Source organism: Cygnus atratus, chromosome 2, assembly GCF_013377495.2.
Source record: "Cygnus atratus isolate AKBS03 ecotype Queensland, Australia chromosome 2, CAtr_DNAZoo_HiC_assembly, whole genome shotgun sequence".
Lineage (NCBI taxonomy): Eukaryota > Metazoa > Chordata > Aves > Anseriformes > Anatidae > Cygnus > Cygnus atratus.
In genome coordinates, this window is record NC_066363.1 from 63,718,755 (window position 1) to 63,740,533 (window position 21,779).

Here is a 21,779-nt window from a genome sequence, read left to right on the forward strand (position 1 = left end):
TTCTTTTTGGGACACACCTCTGCACCAATCAAGAATTAAATTAAAATGTTTGATTAGAGCACTTAGTCCTGTAAGCACTTTGCAGTCCCTTGGCTAGTTTTAAAAATAAAAATAAAAACCCTAGGGAAGGAGAAGGTCTAGCAACAGCTCTGTTAATTAAACTAAGAACTTTCAAAGGGGAATAAAATGATCTATGTTATTTTTCTTTAATCACTTACATTACTTAGTGGGCTTCCCCAAGAGTGTGTATCAAGGTCAGGGCTAAGAGCATGTAGGGGCTGACAATTAGAAAGCTTGATTGAAGATAAAAGGGAAAATGAGAGACAAGTGTTAACATAGTGGGACTCTGTTAAACCTGTCTTGCACACACAGGTTATTCAGATTCCTCCCTCAGCCAAACAAGCTGAATTTCAAAAGGTAATTACATCAGGTGGGCCTGATCTGAGAGGCAAATGCAGCATGAAAGTGGTTAGCAGCAGCTTCCTGTATTTATTCACTCAGGAACAGCTGTGCCAAATACCCAGCTGGAATTGCTGTCAAGCATCTCTGCTTTAGTAACCAGGTGATTTTAGGAATGAAAACCCTGCACTTCAGTCTGACAGTGCATCCATACTTCTGAAAGCACAAACTAAGCTAGGACTTGAGAAGATACAGGTATACTTACAGTTCAGCTATGTGAGGTCCGTAAAGTTCAGCAAGGACGTAACAGAAACCTTGCAGTTTTTCTAGAAAACATATGTTTTTAAAGTAACTCAGCACAGTGAAACTGGTTTTATGACAGTCAAAATACAGCAAGATTTGCTTTAGGTGAATGATGATTTATCTAAGAGAAATGTGTGTGACCGTGACTTCAGCATAGAACCAGAGAATGGGTGAACTCCTGAATTTCTGACCTAGGCTGGGATATGAAGCCCTTCTCTGGCTTTAGGCAAGCCACTTGGAAAAGACTGAAAAGAATAACAAGCATTTGCTAAATGTTCTGAGCATTGCATCACGTGAAAGCCAAAACAAATCACATATGCTGCAGCATTTTCTGAGCAGTTCAAGCAAACTGTGATAGGCTTACAAGAAGAAAGAAAACAAATAGATAAAGTGCAGCAAGCGATGAAGGACTTCACCGTACTGCTGGAGCTGCGTCCGTGTCTCTGGGGGATTTTGCAAGGTAGAAGATTCTGCTTTGTATAGAGCAGGAGTAATAACATTCAAACAAATATTTGACACTTTGCATGTTGGTGCCTTTCACAGTCTCCAGCCATGTGCTGGCTCAGGGGTCTTTCTTGAAGCTGGGTGCAATGTGCCCTCCAGGCCCTGCACAAGACAGCTCGTCAGAGATTTCTTTAAGGTACCGTTGTAAAAAAGTAGCCTCTCCACTACTTTACAACCCCTGAAAAGAGACTGTTTCCCAGTCTGAGCAGCCAGGAGCTGGCTAACCATGCACACATCCTGCAGAGGAGGTGCTGTGCCTTGCCTGGGCAGCACTGCTGCTGGTAGAAGCCACCAAGAGGCTGGGTTGCACCAGAAAACTCACAGCTGGTGAAATTCCTGAGAGAAGTCATTTCCTCTTGCACATCCATGGCCCTGGCTGTGCTCACCCTAGAGAAACGAGGACACGGCCCTGGAAGGTGCAGCAGGGAGTGGAAGCATAATTTCCCCAGCACCCTCCTACTCATTTAGTGTTGCAGACAGCTCTTGTAACAGCAAAAGCTGATTTTTCTTATCCCATGCCAGATATTTTATTTCAATCAAGTTATTAGCTTCATTTCTTTGCCTTCTTTGCCACATAATTCCTCTCTATTGGCTTTTTAGGAGCTATCTGCGAGTCAAAAATTGGTCTCCTGGCTGGAATTAGATTTTATTCTTGTTCACCTAAAAGGAAAGGCATCACAGACATCAATAACCCTGCATTTGGTATCATTTCTGATTACAGCACCCTTGGATGAGGCTGGCCAGTGGGGCTCCTGGCTCCCTCCGGCAGCCCACAGAAGGTGGCTGGCTTCCCCAGCCCATCCCTGGGGCATCACAGGGGATGCTCTCCATGCAGGTTTCCCAAACCAGCTGATTTCCACAAGGTTTCTGGCCCCAGAGGAGCCAGAGAGATGCCACAGCCAGTGCTGGAGGCTGCGAGGAGGGGAGGGTTTGGCTGGCCGTCAGCTTTAGGGAGCTGGTGCTGGGGGCCTGCTGGCCAGGCACATTACTAAGTGATGATTTCCTCGTGCCCGTGGCAAGGTTGGCTTCTAGCTGCCCAAAGAGGGGACAAAGGGGAGAATGACTGGTGGTGAAAAGAGCTGCAATTATATAAAATTATTGTTGGACAAGTAGAGTCATCTTGGAAGATGCCAATGCCATTCAGGCTTCCAACAAAGAGACCTGAGCCACAAGTCATGTTTACAGGACATGCCCTGTATTCGTGTGTCCACAAACCTCCTGAACTCACACAAGAAGAGGATGTTACAGAGAGAAAGCTCTGTTGGGAAGAAGCTGCGTAAGTCAGAAAGGAGGGGAAAAGAAAGAGATGATGACGAATAATGTTGAATGTTCAGGGACAAGATAAGAGCTTAAACCAAACTAAACACTGGAGAATTTAGAGAAAAAATTTGAGGTTCTTGGCCAGAAGTAAGTATACTTCCTTCTGCACTGCTTCAGGGAAGAAATCCCCTAACTGCCCTGTTCTTACATGATAAAAAAAAATTATTATTTTTTTTCCTCTATAGCTTTGTAGGGTTAGAAACACAAATCCTGGCTGAGTCCCAGAGGATAAATATTTGCAGGAAAGATGGTATTAATCATGTTGCCATTTCCACTCAAGCTCTAAGGTGTTTACACAGCAGTGGTTGACAGAAGCAGAGCATGACTTGGAGGCAACGCCAAGGCAGACAGTCTCAAAGCACATTTCAGGTATCAGATACCTAACTTTCATCCAGCAGAGAGCCAGGATCCAGGCAAACACATATTCTAGCTAACATCCCTTTTACCACAAATACTGCCCATTCCTCCAGACCTGGCGTTTCTGTCTGCTCCTTCACTGGTGATGTTACTGTTAACATTTTCATAGTTTTATTGTCACTCAAATCACGTACATGGCACATACAAATATTTTCATGCCAGCACATGACTGTGTCTTCTACACAGCTTATGGGATTGAGCGGGATTGATGGGTGCTGAATTCCTCTCTTTTTCTTTAACTATTTTTGTTTTTGAATAGCATGTAACTTCACTGAAGACCTGATCCAACTCCCCTTCATTGCAATCAAAATTATGAGGCCCTTTAAACAAAAAAAAAAAAAAGAAAAAAAAAAAGAGTGCATATTCCCTTTTTGTCCCTAGAAAAAGTCTCATTGCATCGATTTGTCACAGTTATTCTAACAAGTAATTGTAGGCATGTGTCTAATAATGAAATGGTTCCTTCAGCAAAAATGGCATGGCCTGATTTAATAGGCTTGCTCCTCATGAGTATCCAAGCTTTTCTATTGTTTCAAGGAGCGAGAGGAAGCTGATGAATCCTGCTGGGCTACAGAGTTCACCTCCTAAGGGAGGATAAATTGGGTTACACAGTAGCTCCTGCACAATCCCTAGGATTTTTCACTCCTTTCAAGTTCAGGGTCATTTTTTTCTATTGGGTGTATCCATGCATCTCATAGAAGGTAACTGGATTATACAGCTTTAACTAAAGGGATAATAGGATTTTATGTGTGTGAAGAATGGCAGTTGAAAAGAAATATCTTGACATGTCAGCTGAACACAGTCCATGGAGTGAATCATGATCATAGACCTAGCATGTCACGTTTTAAAGAAGAAAATTGTATTTTAATATCAGGATCAGCGCTTCTAATTGCAACTTCATGGTTATGTGCCTATAATTTAAAACACTGAGGATATTACTTATGGAATAGAAATAAGATAAGCATCATTCTGTCAATGAATGAATTCCAGTAATTACCTCCCTGCCTCATCCTGTATCAGGAAATAATGTCTTGGAAAGGAAGGAATTAATATTCTACATGCATCTTCCATGAAACTGAGGTCTATAGAGCAAGATGGTTTCTCAGAGATACAACTCATGAAGGCCTATATAAATGGCTCTTTAATGTAGAAACCTAAGCCACCTTTTTGCATTCATAAAGTTAAAAAGATGACATTAATGTGAGATCTAGCTACTTAAATAGTTGTAGGATGGGTCTGTGAAGCACAAAGCTATTTTGGTATTCAAACTGTTCTCTATTTAGAGATGTGCTTGGACAGAGAGACTCCCTTGGGCAGATAAAATAAAAGAAAGAAAAGGGGGAGTCTACATATATTGATATGGAATAGCTCTCACTTTTGAAATTTTTCTCATGTTACATTTCAATAGCTTTTCTGTGCAGACCAAATGGTTCACATCTTATCACTGTCAACCTCAGCTAATTTTTATGATTTTACAATAGTGGCTTCCTATCCATGCTGAAAATATTTTAATCTTCTTAGTTGCTATAAAGACCCGTATCAACAAGAAAGAGGAGTGGCTGGACATACATTGAATCTGACTATTTTTAAGCTGTTAACAAAGAGACAAAGGGAGACAAAGAGCAGGGAGAAAGGGACTGACAGGCATGTGGGCATAATACAACCCCATTCACTGTAACTTTGGGACAAAATCCCAGCTCTGCTGAAGCCATGTCTTCCCTGCAGATAGCGCCTGGCTATCTTTCAGCTACATTGATTTTAGATGCTGCACGAGAAGTGGCTAAGGCTTTTTCAGACTCAATGTGTGAATTTTTAATTAACAGAAATACAGCAGTACCAATGTAACATATGGCACATTATTTGGTACTTACCAGGTATGTAGTTGCACAGTCTCTCCACAGCTGCCTTTACTGTACTGTTGTGCCACTGTGCAAGCTGTTCAATCACAGAGACCACAAGCACACATCCTTCAAACAAACAAACAGAGTGAATACAGTTATCCCCATTGTGTGATGAAGCACCCTGTGCCACACTTCAGGTGTCATTGGGCATTTAATTTCTTGACATGCTCCATGGCAGATGAGTGCTTGGGGTTTGGGGGGAGTGCATAACTGTAAATTTCTGACTTTATTCAAAAACATGTAGGTTATCAGAGAGACATATCTATGTAAAAGGAAAGCGCAGAACAGTCTGGCTTTTACAGCACTGGACATTGCTGTTAAATAAAGGATTTTCCATCCTTTCAAGGATGAAGACCAAGGAGTGCAGTGGAGAGCTGCAGCTTACAGCTGTCTGCTTTGCCTCCTGCCCTCCTGGTACCTCTCACACAAAAAAGGACACACGTCTGTACCTGATGGGACTTCTTGTTCACACAAGCCACACAGAAAGCTACCAAAACTAAAAAATAAATGGGTGTTGATGCTGCCTGAAGAAGAAATGTCATGGACCAGACGTGTGTGCTGACAGCCATGAAGCATCACACAACCACTGTGGTACCATTTTTTCACAGGCTTTCCTCTGAAGACCAGTGATGTTTGGCATGCGTAGGGCCATTAGGCCCAGCTAGCCATTTTCTAAAGCCAGAATGCCACTGGGTTCTTTCTGCTCTCCTGTGGTTGTAAAGAAGCCATTTCCTCTGAACTACGAAGGTGATCATGTCACATCACTAATCTTGGTGGAAGCAGGAATAAAGCTTAGCTGCTCCTTGGAGTGGGTACAGCTGAGACCCAAGAGCTTACACATTATAGTAAGATGTGACGCACTCATTTTCTGATACTTTTAAGATGAAGAAGGTTCAGTGTCATCTGCATATACAAATAATTCCAAATTCACACAATGACCATAACCCTCTCATTTCAGGAAGATTGTAAATTGCTGTGAGCCAGCATTGCACTCTCTCTTTCTGCAGTGGCTCCATCATTTTATTAAACAAACAAACAAACAAACAAAAAAACACATTTGGTGATGTCAACTCTAACAAAAATAGTTACACTTCACAGCTATTGGGGAGAGTGAGGTCCCAGCCTGGACTCAGAGCCTGCGTAACACAGGTGGGTATCCCAGGCAGGCAGGAGACAGGGAGCCAGAAGGCCAATTTCCAGCAGCATGAACAAAGATTTCTCCTCAAAATTCCTGTAGCTGAACCTTCTTTCGTCCCTGGTACAAGAAATCTCAGCTCTCAAAATTGTCACTGACAAGTCCAGAAATGGAGGGAAGCTGCAACATTTAGAAGTGGATGAAGATCCATCTCTTTCCAGATCTCAAGAGAATTAATGTTTAGGTTTCTAGACTGGCACGACTCTTCTAAGTGAGCTTTTAAATTCCTACCAAGTGCCTATGTGCTATTAAATCAAAGTGGTATTTTTCAACATAAATAACTTCAATGCTCCTATGGATCAAGTGGCAAGTCAAAGAGGAGGTAGAATAATTGGAACTTGCAGTTCCAATTTCTTTGATTTGTCTGTTACTCCTCCTGCACCAAAAACAGTAATTCAGTGGAAATTACAGTGAACTTGCCACCTCTTTTGCAAAGATAAAAGCCCACTTCTCCATACTTATTAAACAAAACTCTCACTCAAAATCCTCTGCAGAATTATTTATAAAGGATGCCATTACCTCTCATCAGACTAGAAGAATAAGAGAGTATATGGAGACAGATTCAACCAAGAGAAAACCCCGAAACAAGTCATTCCTTCTTCTCTCAACCCTGCAAAACACACAAGCTAGTCCAAGGAATTAACAGTTAATTAAAAACACAATGGCTCATAAAGAGACTTCAGCTGTTTGCATGCAAGCCATGTCCTGCACTGGACCCACAGAGAGAAAACAGACCCTGGTTTATTTGTGACAGTAGCATGGGCTCCATCACTTAGTGCTGAGACGGTGGTGCACATCCTCCAGACATCCTACAGGGTGTGTGTTGCCTCTCTTGGTAGTTACAAGGCTGTATTATTAACATATGTAAGCAACTCAGAGACAAAATTACCTGTCCCCTGCCTTTTTACTGGGTCTGTTTTATTCATGAGGACAGAGGCTCAGATAAATTAAATGAACAAAATGATGCCTTAACCACAAAACATATTCTTTCCATGCCTTCCTTTCTTCTCTTACTAAGGTTGAGTTTTCATCTAAATATCTTGCTGTCTAGAAGTCAGAAAGACAAAAAGCAGTCCAAGAGGAAAGATAGAAACAAGGCAGTCCTTTGATATTTTCTGAAAAAAAAAAAAAAAACACAAAAAAAAACAGTTTCTATTGTTTTACCAATCATTGCTTAATGAAGCTATGAATGAGGACATACCAGTGATTAGCAGATATGAATCCAGGAGTCATTGAGGGGTGAATATGAGAAGGAGAGAAGGAAACCCAGCACAGGAACAGGGGGCCTTGGCTGTGTCCAGCAATCTAAAAGTCTGTCTGCCACCTCCAGCATCCTCTGCAGGACCTCTGCATGCACCACCATGATGGAGCTCACAAATTGTCACCACTGGGAGAATGACTCTGCCTGCTGCCCCAACCACGAATGGCTCTGAGCTTGAACCAAAGTGGAGTTATTCACACTAAAGACAGACTAAGCAGCTGGCCGAGAGATTGTCTCATCGTGGGGAAACAAAGAAGTTCTTCTCCTGTCTAATCAGCCATGGTCTCATTAATTCACATCTTTGTTATCACAGCCAGGTCTTCCCTCCTCTGCTAGGATCAGTGCAGACAAAGGGGCAGTGGAAGCACAGCCTGAGCAACGCTCAAAATCCAACAGGTTGTCCTGAGGATAAAAATACCCTTGGCGCTTCACTTTCCACTGGAATACAAAAAGACAGCCTCCACTGAAGATGTAAGATATTTTCTCTCTCATGTTTGTCAAAGTACTGCAGAGGGGGGAAAAATAGCTATTTTTGGTCCAGCTCTGCCAAATAGAAACAGAATTCTTAATCACAAAAACAATCATTCAGGTAACCCTACTCAGGAAGAGGTCTCCTGGCAATTAAATGGAAAATTTTCATGTTGATTAAGTCAGTCAGGCACTTCTGTGTCTATTGAACCAGGCCCAAAGGGAGATTTGCTTTGCCTGAGAATTAACAGAGTCATTGCTGAGATGGTGAAGTACTTAATGCAATACCTTGGGCTACGGCATGCTAAATGAATATAAATAACAATAATAGCCTGGCAACTTGGGAAAAACCCACGGAGCTGAACTTCAGGGTGTTTGCTCTCATAGACCCATCTTTACTGTCACACAGAGGATGCTAAAACCCCTCCCTGCTGCAGGCACCCATCAGCCACAACTTCATTCTTCGGGTGCTCCCCTTGAATGCAGTTTCTTCAGATGAAACACTACACATGGCAGGACAATCAGGTGAAGAAAGACTTGACTGATTTTCAAGGGGGTCTGCACTTCCAGTTAGAGGCGTCCTTAGCCTCAGATGCTGCGGCTCTTTGCTCCTCCTGGTCTGCTGGCACTTCTTATTTTCCCACCACAGGCCATGCCCCTGGTGACTTCAGAGCCTTTTCTCTAGACTGAGGTCATCAGGAGCAGCTCTTGGAGACTTTAAGTTACTCAGGAAAAGGAGGAAAGTGTAAGGACTCACTCCAGTCCAGGGAGTCAACCCCACCCATGCTCCCTGATTTTTGGATAAAAAACGCACTCTCCCCAGGGAGCAATTCAGATTTATTCTCTAGGAGAACCTATGTCCTGTGTTGGGCTATAGGTAAAGCCTCAAGGGGTTAGTGTCCATAAGCTGAAGTTAACTCAGACTATCCTTGCTCCTACTACAAATCCTTGTTTCTCATCATATAGGACATCTTCTTCTGGATTTAGTGGTAGGAAAAGGATTCACGGCTGGCTGCAGCACAAGAAGCCACTACCCCCTAACAAAATCAACAGAAATGTCCCTGCACGCTAAGTAAGCAAATCATCAGAAATGCTAACAAGTTATCCTAACGTTTAATAGGTCTTAATCCTGTAGGCTAAAAATGGAAAATAGCTAAAAATGACAGGGGGAAATCATATGTCTTCGACTGTGGAAATTTCACTGCTATAATTAAGTATGATTACTTGTGTGTGAGAATATAAACTTCTTAATACTCTGGGATCTGTAGAAAAGCACTTCCAGATCTGGACAGTCATTAGCAACTATTGCTTGCTTTTAATTTACTACATATTTACATGTGATTTATTTCTCATTATGAGCTGGGCACATACAAAGCAATGTACCATAGAATGGCTTGGGTTGGAAGGGACCTTAAAGATCACACAGTTCCAACCCCCTGCCATGGGCAGGGACACCTCCCACCTGACCAGGTTGCCCAAAGCCCCATTCGACCTCACCTTGAACACCTCCAGGGATGGGGCATCCACAGCTTCTCTGGGCAACCTGTCCCAGTGCCTCACCACCCTGAGCAAAGAATTTCCTTCTAGCATCTAATCTAAATCTCCCCTCTTTTAGTTTAAAACCATTCCCACTTGTCCTATCACTATCTGCCCATGTAAAAAGTCACTCTTCATCTTTTTATAACCCCCCTTTAGGTACTGAAAGGACACGGTGAGGCCTCCCCGGAGCCTTTTCTTCTCCAGGCTGAACAGCCCCAGCTCTCTCAGACTTCCTTCACAGGAGAGGTGCTCCAGCCCTCTGATTATTCTCATGGCCCTCCTCTGGAACCATTCTAACAGCCCCACATCTTTCTTCTGCTGGGGGCTCCAGATCTGGAAGCAGTACTCCAAGTGGGACCTCACAAGGGCACAATCCCCCTCACAAGGGGCACAATCACCTCCCTCACCCTGCTGGCCACCCCTCTGTTGATGCAGCTCAGGATGCAGTCGGCCTTCTGGGCTGCAAGCACGCACTGCTGGCTTGCATAGAGCTTTTCATCCACCAGAACCCCCAAGTCCTTCTCTGCAGGGCTGCTCTCAATGAGTTCTTCTCCCAGTCTGTACTCATGTCTGGGATTGCCCCGACCCAGGTGCAGCACCTTGCACTTGGACTTGTTGAATCTCATCAGGTTCACATGGGCCCACTTATTTAGCTTGTCCAGGTCCCTTTGGATGGCATCCCTTCCTTCTGGTGTATCAACTGCACTGCTCGGTTTGGTGTCATCTGCAAACTTGCTGAGGATGCACTTGATCCCACTGTCTATGTCATTAACAAAGATATTAAACTGCACTGGCCCCAAGACAGACCCCTGAGGAACACCACTTGTCACCGGCCTCCACCTGACACAGACACAGACACAGACACAGATTTCTAGGTTGGAAGAGACCTCAAGATCATCGAGTCCAACCTCCGACCTAACACTAAGCACTCCATTAAACCATATCGCTAAGCTCTACATCTAAACGTCTTTTAAAGACCTCCAGGGATGGTGACTCCACCACCTCCCTGGGCAGCCCGTTCCAATGCTTAATAACCCTTTCGGTAAAGAAGAACTTCCTAACATCCAACCTAAAACTCCCCTGACGCAACTTTCGCCTATTCCCCCTCGTCCTGTCACCAGGCATGTGGGAGAACAGACCAACCCCCACCTCTCTACAGCCTCCTTTAAGGTAACTGTAGAGAGCGATAAGGTCGCCCCTGAGCCTCCTCTTCTCCAGGCTGAACAAGCCCAGCTCCCTCAGCCGCTCCTCGTAAGACTTGTTCTCCAGACCCCTCACCAGCTTCGTCGCCCTTCTCTGGACTCTCTCGAGCACGTCCATGTCCTTCCTGTAGCGAGGGGCCCAAAACTGAACACAGTACTCAAGGTGCGGCCTCACCAGAGCCGAGTACAGGGGCACAATCACTTCCCTAGACCTGCTGGCCATACTGCTTCTTATACAGGCCAGGATGCTGTTGGCCTTCTTGGCCACCTGAGCACACTGCTGGCTCATATTCAGCCGACTATCAACCAATACTCCCAGGTCCTTTTCAGCCAGGTAGCTTTCCAGCCACTCATCTCCCAGCCTGTAGCTCTGCTTGGGGAAAGGGGACCTGGACATCGAGCTGTTGACTGCAACTCAGTTTGCTCAGCAGGCAAACTGATGGCTCAGCCATCCCCTTTTCCTGCCTTCCCTGCTTGATTTCTTACACATTTCTTACACATGAGGATTGAGAGCTCTTGCACTCTAAGTGCCCTTAAAGAGTTGCCAGCTCTGACCAGTTGCTCTGTCACCAAGGTCAGTGTCCCATGGGGTCTCATCCACTAATTCTTTAAATAGCTGGGAATTTGGTCTCCTAATGTTCATGGTCCTGACTTTGCTCTATGCTGGGCCCATACTCCTCAGATCACAAACTCAGCCACGGTGTGGTTGCTGCAGCCAGGCTGCCTCCAGTCTCAACCTAGTTAACAAGTTGGTCTGTGTTGGGGAGCACCAGGCCCAGCAATGCTTCTCCTCTGGTTGGTTTGCCACAAACCTGGGCCTTGAGGTTACCCTTAGTGTACCACAGGAGTCTCCTGGGTTGCTTGCGGCCTGCTGTGCTGCTCTCCCAGCAGACGTCCAGGGGTTGAGGTCCATGTCAGGGTGAGAGCCTGCGAGCGTGACGCTTCTTGTAGCTGAAGCAGGAAGGCCTCAGCAACAGACTCCTCTCGGCCATGCAGCTGCCCAGAATGCTCTTGCCCCACTTGCTCAGGTGCACCCCATCCAGTGTCAGCATGCCCGGTCTCTCAAAGGTGCGTCTGAGATCGTAGAACCCAAACCCCTGAGTATGGTACTGGCCATGCAGCAAATCATTCACCTGATCCGTCCATCTCCTTCTTTTGAGGTCCCAGTCTCCAACTGGGAGGATAGAGAACACTACCTGTGCTCCTGATCCCTTCAACATCTGAGGGACACAGAACCCTTTTTGATATTTCAGAGTCACCTCACTGCAGCCTTATTCAACCCTACATGAAAAAGTAGGGATGGGTTTTAGTCCCTTGGCTTTACCAGGCTTGGTAGCCTCTTCGTGATATCGTGACTGTGGGTTCCCAGCAGGCAGCAAACATCTCTGGAGAGATTGTCCAGATGGCAAATTGGTGCTTCACTGCCTCTCAGCAAGGAATGTCCAATTACTAACACCCTTCACCCTAGGGCAGTTTCCTGGAGTTCCCTGCAGTGTAGGGTCTGGTCTGGGTCTGGGTAGACAGGCTTCATAATTAAAGATTATGAAAAGCTCAACTTTTCTTTTTGTAGTTGCATATGAATTTCCTTAGAAACAAGTTTCAAGAAATTGACTTTGCTGTCACACTTCAATAACAGGTTTCAATACCTTGCCAGGCTGAAGGATGTTTTCTCTGGAAGAAATTCATTGGTGGTATAATGCCTACCAGCCATTAGAAACTAGACTTTGGTAGTAATAAAACACTTGTCTCTTTTAGTGGTAGTTTGTCCCATCTGCTATTAATTTCTGAAGAGATAAGAGAAAACCATAACCATTTTGCTCAGCAGCAGTAATCTGAAAATACACGTCAGGAAGTACTTCTCCCTGTGTATTTGAAAATAGCATGTAATAATAAAATGATGTTTCCAATACGCTTGGAAAAAAAAATCATACCCCAATAATAAAATCAGAGCTAGAGAGATTCATTTCTTAGCCACAAAGCCTCTGGCAGTTTGAACAGACTATTTAACTTAATCCACTTCTGCTGCACATGTTTGAAAGGATCTATAATTAGAATTATACCTGTGGATGTCAAGGAGTGTCTGGATGCTGGGAGATGCTTTTCTGAGTTTTGGATTTGTGGATATTTTTGTCCTGTTAAATGGATTTCTGGCACCTAGCACATCCTCCTTTGCCATTTTTTGCTCATGCTCGTGAGTGTTGGAGCCTTTTCTTGCCCATCCAGCCATATCACCATTCCCCAGCTATAAATTAGCTGTACCCCTGAAGCACAAGAAGGAAATAAGCCAAGAAAAGTGGCCTTGGACACAAATAGCTCTCCACAAGCCCTGCCCACTAGGCTGTGGTTACCCTGCCTGCTCCCCGTGGGGCAGGAGCTGGAGCCTCACTTGGTGAACTGGCAAACCTCTGCCCCAAATACCTGTCTGCAGCAGCAAAGCCCCTGTAAAAACAAACCCATCTATCACATTCCTGGTTCTATATAGAAGATGAAAGTTTTCATGAAACATGGGCTTCACTTCTTCCATTTCGGATGATCATTTCATGTTGTGGGTTCCAGTACATCTTTTAAAATGAATCATACAGAGGTGGAGCTCCCAGAGGTAGTCTACAAAGTGTATCAGACCATACTGTGACTTCTCATGCTGATGCTAATGTTCTGGAGTAAAAACACCTCTTTCCTAATTTGCCTAATCCAGGTCCAGTTCAACCCAAAATAAGGCATTCCTATTTGAAATGAGTGTGGGGAGCTAATTAGAAGTCAGCAGGTCTACTGTTTTCTCCCCTGAGATGGGGAACAAAACTGTACATGGGTACTCCAGGTGCAGACAGACCATGGATATTCAATGCCCAATACAGGAAAGATTTCTTTTCCACTATATATACCTTTCCTAATACTTCCCCATACCCATTTTGCATTCTACTGCTGCTTCTGAGCACTGAGCTGATACCTTCAAAGAACAACCCATCGAAATCTCTGGATTTCCTTCCAGCATGCAAATAGTCAGCTCAACAAATGTAAGTGTATAAGCAAAGTTAGGATTGTTATTTTCCATGTGCATCTGCAGCGTTTGTTGCTTTGAAAGACTATTTAGAAAGGGATGTGACTATGAAAGTCTTTTAACTCAGACTTTGTTTCTTATTCCACTCACAGTTAGGGTTATTGCATTTCATAGAGATACTGATGTGATGGAATATAATTATAGGTATCTGTATTCTAATATGTTGGCGTATACAAGACCTTTTTTGCCATAAATTAGCCAAGTGTCATAAAATATCCTGAAAACGCTAAATGGTATAGTACTACCAAACCTGACACTGGGCATAAAATTACATATAGTATACTGGGTAAAGATGTTTTTGAAATTTTGATGTCAGTATAGCAGTATCTTAAGTGTATCACAGCTCTGTAACAAAAATAGCTAACCCTGGAATACCAATTATCATTTCTGTTGCTCATGCCTCTGCAGCTCATGCAACAGCAGTGAGACACTTTAGACCCTGAGCTTCAGAGCTCTACTCATTCATTACTGTTTCCTTAAGATGTCCTATGAGGACTCTGATATCGTTATGCTGGTACAGAAAATTTAGTTTCCATCTAGTGGAACACTCTGGTATCTATACCTGCCAGCTAAATGCATCCCTGGTGTTTCCTGTAGTATACTTTAAAAAGCCCTATTTAACAAGATCTATAACCCCAGGCATTTCCAATGGAAAATTACTTTAATTAATTAAAAAAATGTATGTGTGCCATTAACATATTTTTCATTTTCAAATCTGGGAAGAGTATTAAAAATGTACTGAAGCCTGAATGGCGGCAGAGGCAGTTTTATTATCTCTTGACATTGGGACTGTTCCCTTGTCCTGTGCCAAACAGTAAGCCACATGGATAATTTCATCCAGTCTTCAAAGATTTGACCATTTTAAGATTTGGAATGCACAAAACTTGTTTCAGCTGTACAGTTCCTAAAAGCACTGAAAATGATTGCCTTAAATATAAGCAGGTTGTTCTGAAGTTCTGTGTAGGGCTAACATATGAACAGGAGTGGGAGGCGCACATGTTGTGGCAATCAGCAATCAAACAGACAATATTAAATAAGTAAGATTAAAGAAAACATATACTAAAGGCAAGCATCAGTGACATATAAGACTACCCATGTCTGTATATGCACATATACGTGTGTGTATTTACACCCAAATGTACGTATTTAGGTAGGTATGCAAAGCACACCTTTTTATTGAGATCAGTAGATGTATTTACATTTTAGAGTCATAAACTTTCAATAGGACTTGGGGTGATCTTGAAAATTAAATTTTTACCATCAGTCGTTGAAAAATACAAATTGCTGTAGAAAATATTTCCCTTTTAAGAGTCGCTTTCATATCTTCCGCACTACTCATGCCTGTGGTTTTTCTGTCTGAAGAACAATCATAGCAAAAAAGGCTGCAGTTAAATTTGCTATTTATTGCTGATCATCAGACCAAGTTTTGGTGTGTTAACTGACCAATGTCAGTGAAGTGAACAGAGGTGCTGCAGCTTGATACTGAGTTAACTGCAATCGAAACCAAGCCCAGACTTTCAGTGAGATCCATCGTGGTTCTACACTGATATCGGGCATGGCGTTTTTACGGGACTCATCGAGGTGTGTATTATAGGTGCTGTCATGGTGCCTCCCCAGACAATATGCACACAGCCGCTTTGTCTGAGCGTGGTGATGAAAAGCCTCCAGCCCCCTTTGGCGAATTCCACTGCATAAAGTTTTTGGGAGCTCCAAATGCCACTGGTCCTGCTGTCACTCTGCGGGCATATTTCATCCCTGCATCCACACACAGCTAGACAGAGGCGAGCTGCTGGGACCATTGACTATCACACAAATCAACACAGGTGGAAGCTGGAGTTTTGTACAGCTGGGCAGCTCCGAAACATTCATTTTTTAATATAACCGGAGCTGAAAATATGTTTGAAAACCACACATCTTCATACATTAGGAATTACGTTCTCATGGGTGAACAGAAGAGGTAACCCATGAAGGTTACTAAGAATGGCATTATATTGAGCACAAAGGCAGTGAAATTTGCGCCCCCGGCTGCTGACCCACAGGATCTCACTTTGCTAGCAAAGAAGATGGAAAGCGCTGCTGTCTGGGTGTATTGAGCACTCCCTGACTAATAGCCTCATTCCAAAAAGGGCAGCCAAAGTTAATCGGCAAAAAGAGCAGGGCAGCCTGCTGCTGGGGAGAAAATAAATAAACTCTGCTATTTGCAAATGGTGCTTGCAGTCACAGAAGAGAGAGCCAGAAACGCCGTCCGGGAAGAAGACATCCTACACACACCTCTAGTCTAGCAGCTAATCAATGGTGTGTGTCCATGCTGTTCCTAAGGGACAGGGTAGACACAGAAATGTTAAGACCTCTAATGAGGTCTTCTACAGCCTCCTCAGGAACTGATGACAGTGTTTACTTATTGTTACCACTAGAATACACTCTTCCTAACCTGAATGCCCCTAATCTGAATAGTATTTATTTCCATTATTTATTGCTGTGTCTGTTAGGATCCTGGAGGATAAATCACCCCTTTAATGTTTTTGAGAACAGATTTAACATCTTTTCTCAAGTTTGTCCTCTCTAGACTAATTAACTCCAATTTATTCAATCATGCTTTATAGTTTATGTTAGTTTTCCTCTGAAATCTCGTCACTCTGCTTCATTCTTGATGCACAGCCCCAAAAGGGAATGCAGAAATTCCTCAGGGGCTTTGTCAGTGCTGAGAAAGGTAGCGGGTTACTTCACATGTCTTGCAAGCTAACTCCTGTTCACACATCTTGTTGTCTGCAGTGTGTGCGTTCATCCTGACAGCATGCCATCATTGTGCCACTACAAGCCCAGATGATCTTCCCTGGGGATGCTACCTAGCCAGCTGTTCCTCATCTGCATACCTGTGTTGAAATGATTATTTTATTTTTTTTGTGGGGAAACTACTCCAAGTTTTCAAGACTGTTTTGAATCTAATCCTGCCCTACACTATACTTGCAAACCTTCTCAGTTTTATCTGAGCTATTAATTTAATAGCACTCTATTATCCAGGCTAAACAAAATATGGAATGATACTACATTCAAAGTTGAGGTCTAAGAAAGATCTGATTTTGTACATCCTTCCGCATAGGGAGTGGGCCATTTGTAATTACTCTCTGAACAAGGCCATTCACCAGTTTTATTCTGCTGTGTAGAAACTTAATCAGTGTCACACAACTCTCAGCCATCAGATTAGTGCTGAGGTGGTTCCAAAAGCCTTACTAAAATCAAGCTATATCATCTACTGCTTCTTCTGTGTCTACATGCTGTTATCCTGTCATCAAAGAAAATTAGGTTGGTCTGACACTGATTCTCCTTGATAAATCATTAGGCTCTTATTCATATTTATTTTTGAAAGGTGCTTTGAAAAAATTTTGATTAATTACTGCATGAGTTTTCCAGGAATTGATGCTTAACTGACTGATCTACAGTTCCCCGAATTTTCTTTTTTCACCATTTTGAAGAGACGAATGCAGCAGTTCCTTCCTGTCTTTCAGCATCTCCCCTGTTTTCCAGGGCAACTTCTGCCTCTCCTGAGGGTGCTTCAGACACTTCTGGATGAATTTGACTTTGTTAGAGTACAGGACAATTTGCAGACACTTTAAGGGCTCTGTCATAATTCAGAAGGGGAATAAAACCTTTACAACAGTTTCAGAAAAGTATATAAATAATGGACATCATCTTACATATAAAGAAATATTAACATTGGCATTACTAGTTACTGGGGTTACTGTACTATCTTTGGGTACATTAGCATTAGCTTAAGTAAACGTTTACTTGCCTCGTGAAATGGGTGGTATTTTCCTCATTTAACAGATGGGAAATGTCAAAGGCCTGAGCTGAGTATTCAAAGGTCACACTCATACTTAATTCCTGAGAGAAAAACACACAGCATCTTGCTCTCCAGATGCCCCAATGAAACCCTCAGGCTGCTTCTAGCAAGAGGTTTTCTAAGTCTTGTCCTGAAGAAATCCCTTAAGACATACTGTCAGTTAACAACAAATCCAGAAACTAAAACCAAATCTAGCATCCAGCTCCCAAAACAGTGCACAGACCATAAACTCACTGTCTTTGCATGAGGAAAAAAACATCTTCATGGGTATTCACATAGAGGAAAACGTATGAAAGCCATTTCACCTGTCATTAGGACCAAGCAGAAGAATATGTCACATGCAAAGCCTGCAAGAAGACCAGAGGGAGAACCTGAGCTGGTTTCACTATATGCAGAAGAGGGAGCATTTCCCCAGCCTGGGGAGGCAGGAGACAGCTTTCATGGATGGAGAAAAGAGACTGTCAGGTGCTGGGAAGCTTTCTCTGAAGATAGGGCCAAGGAAAGACCATGAGGAAGCTCTGCTCTCTAGTACCTATTTAAAAGAAGGTTGGAGATGTTTAGGAATTACTTAGGAGCACTGGATCTGATCTCAAGGCCAAGAGGATTATCACCAGGTCCTTGCCCCCTTTTTCCATAATTCTAAAAGGCAGCAGCATTAAATCCCTTTCTAGGGGGAGCATGTTCCAGATACTTTTTTTTATACCAAGTCAATTGTGAAAAGTCATTCTTTGAATGAAGCAGCCTTTTTTATTATTTTTTTCCCCAAGAAAATGCATCAAAAATGACCCAGCCGTTTCCCCAGTATGACCAGAACATACCTGCGGGAGATGGTGCCTACCCAGGGAGTGCCGCTAGCAAGGGGAGCAGAAAAAGGGTGACCAAATTGTAACACATTCAGCTGGGGTACCAGAGCTGTACTTTGCTCTCCCATCATATAATTTCTACATACTTCTTCAAGGTGGGTGCTACTTTCAGTGGAAAGATTTTATGGAAAATATTTTCTGTTTTGTAACTGAAAGAGCATCTATTTCCTCACTGGCACTGGCTATTAACATAGTAATCTCCATCACGTGGGTTGTGCACACACAGCAGTGCTCAGAAATGACTATTCAATGTGCAGACACCTCATTTCACTTACAAAAAAAAATAAATGAGACAAATGTTTTCAAAAGATTAGTCCCCTGACCAAGCATTTAATTGAGAAAGTCCATTTCTTCAAGAAAAACTCCTCTACATTTCGCAGTGGGTGTCTCTAATGTTAAAAATGCTGCCTTGGTCTATATGACCAAAAAGTCAGCGGAAGTTCTCACAGCTCTCTTCTGATGCCTTCCCAGACAGAAAACTGAGCTAACAGGGTCTGTGGTCAAGCTGTTGAAAGGAAATCACACTTGCCCTCCCAGAGATGTGGTGCATCTCGACTTCATTTCTGCTCTTAGGAGGGCTGGCCACCAAACCAGACGCTACCCCTGCTCCAGTGCAATCACCACCCCTGTCCCCTTTGTGAAAGGGAAGAGGCACAGGCAGCTTGTCCTCCTTTCCAAGAGCTAGCCAAGAGAGCAGCTAACCCACAAAGCCCTGGGGTGATCGCTGGGGCTAGATCACAGCCAGCATGCCTGTGGGCATCAGCCCTGCCTCGCGCCACTTCAATGCCCTGCAGGCTTCTCTCTTGTGGCTTACAGGAGTGGTGAAAGTCTCTGGGGGTCATTTAGGGCTTTTGAGCCTCGATGGGGCAACTACGTGCTCATGAAGTAGCTCGAAAGGGCAGACAACACTCGGATCTGAAATTTTAAAAATTCAGCTATAATAATCCTAGGGGAAGCATGCTCACCTCTTCCTCCGTGCCATTAAAAATGCAGCTGACTAAAGATCTGGCCATTAAAAAGCACCATTTCTCTCTCACTACCTGCTCCAGCAGCAGCGGTCCCAGGCAGCCATTTCTGCTTTTCGCCGCTTGCTTTCATTTTCTGGCTGGCGGCTGAGCCCTGGATGGGGCTACTCGAGTCCCAGCACCATGACTTCAGTCTGCTTTCCATTCACCCTGCCTCAGTGCTGCTCAGATCCACACTTTGGGTGGCTTGGGAGCGTGGGAAACAAACAAACAACAACAACAACAACAAAATTTCAATCGAGCTTAGAATTATTTCTAATTGTGTTCCTTAAGACACAATGAAAATAATTTTTGGTTAAAATATTGCCTTCTGAGGCATGGAGAACTGCAATGTGATTTATGTTTATGGCACAAAAATGCCCCGAAAGCTAAAAAAAGACAATATAAAACATTGGGTCATAAAGTTAAGTGATGGATGTGGTTTATACATTTGTGTGCATGAAAGATGCAAGCCGCCACATCCCTCTAGGTATACAGTGTCGCTCCGACAGCCCTTCTGACGCAGAGATACCCCCAGGTCACGCTGATGCTGGCGTCACCAGTTCTGCTTTAGGAAGAAATTAGTCAGGAGTGTCAGGGCTGCACGATGCTCCCAGCCACAGCTGCTGTGGAGATCCTCACAGGCACGTCGGTACTGTGGGAGGGGGCTGCCAAAATGCACCTCCCCCCCCCCCCCCCCCCCCCCCACCTCAGCCGGGATGCCACAGTCCTGTTCAGGGAGCACATGGGAAGTGCAGATGCACTCGTGAGAAGGAGAGATGGGAGGAAGAAGCCCTGGCAGTTTGTTAGCTGCCAGCGACCACAGCAGATGGGACTACCCTGCTGGCACCCCTGCTGGCACCCCTTGGCCCCAAAACCAGCACAGGAATCAGCCACGCCACCAGGTCCTGGGGAATTTCAGCTGCAGCATGCGAGCACCTTGGGCAACAACCTTCCAGGTCTTTCTCTGTGGCCCAAGTGAGGACCAGCTACTCTCAGGAGTGGTCTCCTGGGAAACGGAATCACCAAGGAGACCCTACATGAGCCGGGGGACAGTGTGTCCTCCTGTGGCTACACACCACGCAGCCTGACCCACAACCAGCATCAGGAACTGCCACCACCACCTGTTTTCCAGGTCCCAGACCTATAAACGCTGAAGCCAGAGCTTCAGATACCATTCCCTGTAGAGCAAAAAAACCGTGAACTTTGGGAAGCAGCCGCTCAAAAACAATATCATAAAATAACTCCAGACCCCACACTGGCCTTGCAACATCTTAAGTGACAGTTTCACCAAAGACTTCGAGTATTTTGCAGTACAGCTGTAGGAACAGATAAAGGAGTGATTTACGATGTGCACAGCAGTGCTCTGCTCAACAGTGCAGTAACAAATGAACTAGCTGGGCAGGCAAACAGAGCCTGCATACATACCGACACAGGTGTGTCCTTTGTACAGCCCGGAGGGGAGCAAAGGGGGCGGTGAGTCGTCTCCGCTGGGCAGAGGGGAGCAAGAGGCAGCCTTCAGCAGCAGCAGCAGCAGCCAGAGGATGCAGAATAAATTAAGAAATGTCTGCCTAGAGGCCCTCATCCTAAGGAAAGAGAGAGAAAAAAAAAAAGAAAACCAACAATCAGATGGGAAGAGCGCACGTGCGCCTGCATTCCCTTAATGTGCGGGGAGCATCCTGCATTCCTGTCACACTGGCAGCTCCCGTGGGGTGTAAAATATGATGCACGGCTGCTCCCTGGCCTGCCCCTATGGGATGCAGGGAGCACCCCACGCTCACCCCATGGCCGTGGTGAGGGGGCTATGTCCCTGCGGCCCCAGCTGCTCTCCGCACCCCCCCATGGCCCCGCGGCCCCACTTGCAGCTCTTTCCAACCTTCCGGCCTGGCGGTACAAAGAGGGTTGCCTGAGCAGCTCTGGCTCGGCGCTCTCACTTCTCCTGCACCAGCAGCGGGTGACTAACGACCTTAAAACCACAGTAGCTGCCGGAGCCACTCAGCATTAATAACGCAAGACACTCCCCTGAGCAACTAGTGTTGCAAAAAGAAAACAACCCACAAAACCCTTCCCCCCCGCCCCAGCACTCCTCTGCCCTCCTCCGCTCAGATAAATAAATAAATAAATACTCTCCTGCTTCTTTAGAGCAGGGTTTCCATACGGGAGGATGGGATAAAAATAAAATTAAAAAGATAACAGAAAGAGGCTGCCGGTGGCAGAGACCGAGTCAGGAGGACGGGCTGGCAGCTGCTGGCACGATGGCAACAGTGGGAGCGAAGTGAGCTGCACCTCTGGGAGGAGGCTGGGGCAGCCCTGCTCCCACCAGCCTTGTGCGCATCCCCCAGCTGCCTACGAGGTTTGGAAATGCTGATCTTTCCCTGCTCGGGCAGGCACAACAGCTAAAGGGTTTTCCTGCCTGTGTTGTTTTCCCAGACGAGGCTGCAGCCAGCCATTCCCTGGCCTGAAGGCTCGTGGTCGGCTCTCCCAGATGTGGGCAGGCTTTCGCTGCA

General features: G+C 44.7%; 1 protein-coding gene across 3 annotated transcripts in view; it reads right to left on the reverse strand.

Moving 5' to 3' along the window:
* The window catches only part of AOAH (acyloxyacyl hydrolase), a 78,860-nt gene extending 57,415 nt beyond the window's left edge, over positions 1–21,445 (reverse strand). The window contains exons 1-4 of one of the 3 annotated variants that reach the window (XM_035552387.2): positions 21,399–21,445; positions 20,701–20,858; positions 4,812–4,907; positions 665–725 (exon numbers count right to left, since the gene is read on the reverse strand). In XM_035552387.2, the coding sequence (XP_035408280.1) occupies positions 665–725; positions 4,812–4,907; positions 20,701–20,857 (314 nt within the window). In that variant the 5' untranslated portion in view covers position 20,858; positions 21,399–21,445. Of the gene's footprint in view, positions 1–664; positions 726–4,811; positions 4,908–20,700; positions 20,859–21,053; positions 21,244–21,398 lie in introns of those variants that run through there. The other 2 variants (XM_035552386.2, XM_050708682.1) reach the window with 2 other exon arrangements.
* Positions 21,446–21,779: the final 334 nt, after the last annotated feature.